Consider the following 2,500-nt stretch of genomic DNA (forward strand, 5'->3'; position numbering starts at 1 on the left):
TTAAACAATTTTTCATTTTATTTCTATGTCTATATTAGATATTTAAACTTCATTCTTAATTTTGTTTATATATCTATTAGGTATTTAAACCATTTTTCATTTTATTTACCTGTCTTAGATATTTAAACTTCATTTTTCATTTTATTTATATGTCTATTAGATTTTTAAACAATTTTTCATTTTATTCATATGTCTGTATCAGGTATTTAAACCATTTTTCATTTTATTTGTATATCTATTTTAGGTATTTAAACCATTTTTCATTTTTGGTATTTAAACCATTTTTCATTTTAGGTATTTAAACCATTTTTCATTTTATTTACGTCTTAGATATTTAAACTTCATTTTTCATTTTATTTACGTCTTAGATATTTAAACTTCATTTTTCATTTTATTTATATGTCTATTAGATTTTTCATTTTATTCATGTCTGTATCAGATATTTAAACTTCCAATTTCGAGCCAAACACCAAGATTTAAGACCTTCACCCCCTCCCCCCCTCTCCCCCCTCCAGGCAAGGGCGCGAGGTTCCACTACAGCGACTCCGACGGGCGTGAGCTCCTGCAGGCTCGCGGACCCCTGCTACGCCCAATCCTCGTCCTGGTGAGTCCCTGGTTCCTACGCCCACCCCCTACCCCCCCCCACGCCCACCCGCCCACCTCCTCTCCTCTCTCGCTACCTCAGTCGAGAGTAAGCGGTGTTGAGGGTGTGGGTGTGGGTGGGTGTTGAGGGTGTGGGTGTGGGTGGGTGTTGAGGGTGTGTGTGTGTGTGTGTGTGTGTGTGTGTGTGTGTGTGTGTGTGTGTGTGTGTGTGTGTGTGTGTGTGTGTGTGTGTGTGTGTGTGTGTGTGTGTGTGTGTGTGTGTGTGTGTGTGTGTGTGTGTGCGTGCGTGTGTGGGTGGGTGGGTGTTTGAGAGCCTAACTCTGGGAGCCAAAGATGCTACATGCCTATACGTGTCTCCCTCTCGACCGCTCCCCCTTGATAGCTCCTCCTCGACCGCTCGCCCTTGACCCCTCTTCCTCGACCCCTCCCCCTTCTCCCCTCCTCCTTGACCGCTCCCTCTTGACTGCTCCTTGACCGCTCGCCCTTAACCACTCGCCCTTGACCCCTCTTCCTCGACCGCTCGCCCTTAACCACTCGCCCTTGACCCCTCCTCCTCGACCGCTCCCCCTTGACCCCTCCTCCTCGACCGCTCCCCATTGACTCCTCCTCCTCGACCGCTCCCCATTGACTCCTCCTCCTCGACCGCTCCCCATTGACTCCTCCTCCTCGACCGCTCCCCATTGACTCCTCCTCCTCGACCGCTCCCCCTTGACCCCTCCTCCTCGACCCCTCCTCCTCGACCGCTCGCCCTTGACCGCTCCCTCCCCCGCAGGTCCACGGCTCCGAGTCCCGCGAGGAGGCGCGCATCACCACGAGCTACCTGACGCGGCCGCGGGAGGAGCACTACCAGTGGGAGGTCGGCCCCTACACCGCCTGTTCCGTGTCCTGCGGCGGGTGGGTGTCCTGCGCCCTTGGGAGGCCGCCGTCACTTGAGTTTATTTTCTTTCTTTCTTTTTTTTTTCTTTTTTTTTTTGGGGGGGGGTTATTAATGTTTCACCATGTTTTTTTTTTTTTCTTTTTTTTACTTTTTGTTGATATTCCACCATCATTTTTTTTTCCTTTTTTTATTGTATTTTGTTTATTTAATTATTTGTTCATTTTATTTTATTTTGTTTATTCTTTTATTTTTTTATTTCATTTTTTTATTAATATTCCACCATCAATTTATTTTTTTCTTTCTGTCTTTGTTCTGCTTGGTTCGTGTCTTTTTTTTCTCTTTTTTTCTGTTTTTTTTTGTTATTTAAAGACGATTGATGAACGATCTGTGAAGTAAAAAATAAACATTCTTTGTCTCTCTGTGTAAAGAATTCCATTAAAAGAAAAAAAAAGAAAGCGTAACACAAACAAAAGATACAGACATAAACAAAAAGAGAGAGAGAGAGAGAGAGAGAGAGAGAGAGAGAGAGAGAGAGAGAGAGAGAGAGAGAGAGAGAGAGACAGCGAAGAGAGAGACAGACAGACAGACACAGAGACACAGAACCACAGAGACAGAGACAGAGACAGACACAGACACAGAGAGACAGAGACAAAGACAAAGACAGAGACAGACAAAGACAGAGAGAGAGAGAAAAAAAAAAAAAAAAACAGAAAACACCAATTAAGAATCTCCCTCATTAGACACAACAGGTGATTGATGATGATGATTAACAGCTGTCCCGACCTTGCAGAGGGCAGCAGCACCAGACGCTCGTGTGCCGGGACCGCCGCTCCGACCTGCAGGTGTTCCACGACCGCTGCGCCCACCTGGCCCGCCCACACCTCAAGAGCACCGACTGCAACACCTTCGGGTAAGCGGGGGGAGGGGGGGAGGGGGAGAAGTAAGGGGGGGGAGGGGAGGGGGGGGGGAGACAGAGGAGGAGAAGTAGGGGGAGAGGGGAAAGGTGTCTCTTGCTTCTTT

General features: G+C 46.5%; 1 protein-coding gene across 1 annotated transcript in view; it reads left to right on the forward strand.

Moving 5' to 3' along the window:
• LOC113825884 (A disintegrin and metalloproteinase with thrombospondin motifs 3-like) overlaps positions 1-2,500 on the forward strand; it is a 96,479-nt gene that overhangs the window by 90,500 nt on the left and 3,479 nt on the right. The window contains exons 11-13 of the mRNA XM_070121731.1: positions 516-604; positions 1,376-1,497; positions 2,271-2,390. Coding sequence (XP_069977832.1) covers positions 516-604; positions 1,376-1,497; positions 2,271-2,390 — 331 coding nt within the window. The remainder of the gene's footprint in view (positions 1-515; positions 605-1,375; positions 1,498-2,270; positions 2,391-2,500) is intronic.

This window comes from Penaeus vannamei, chromosome 5, assembly GCF_042767895.1.
Source record: "Penaeus vannamei isolate JL-2024 chromosome 5, ASM4276789v1, whole genome shotgun sequence".
NCBI classification, from domain to species: Eukaryota; Metazoa; Arthropoda; class Malacostraca; order Decapoda; family Penaeidae; genus Penaeus; species Penaeus vannamei.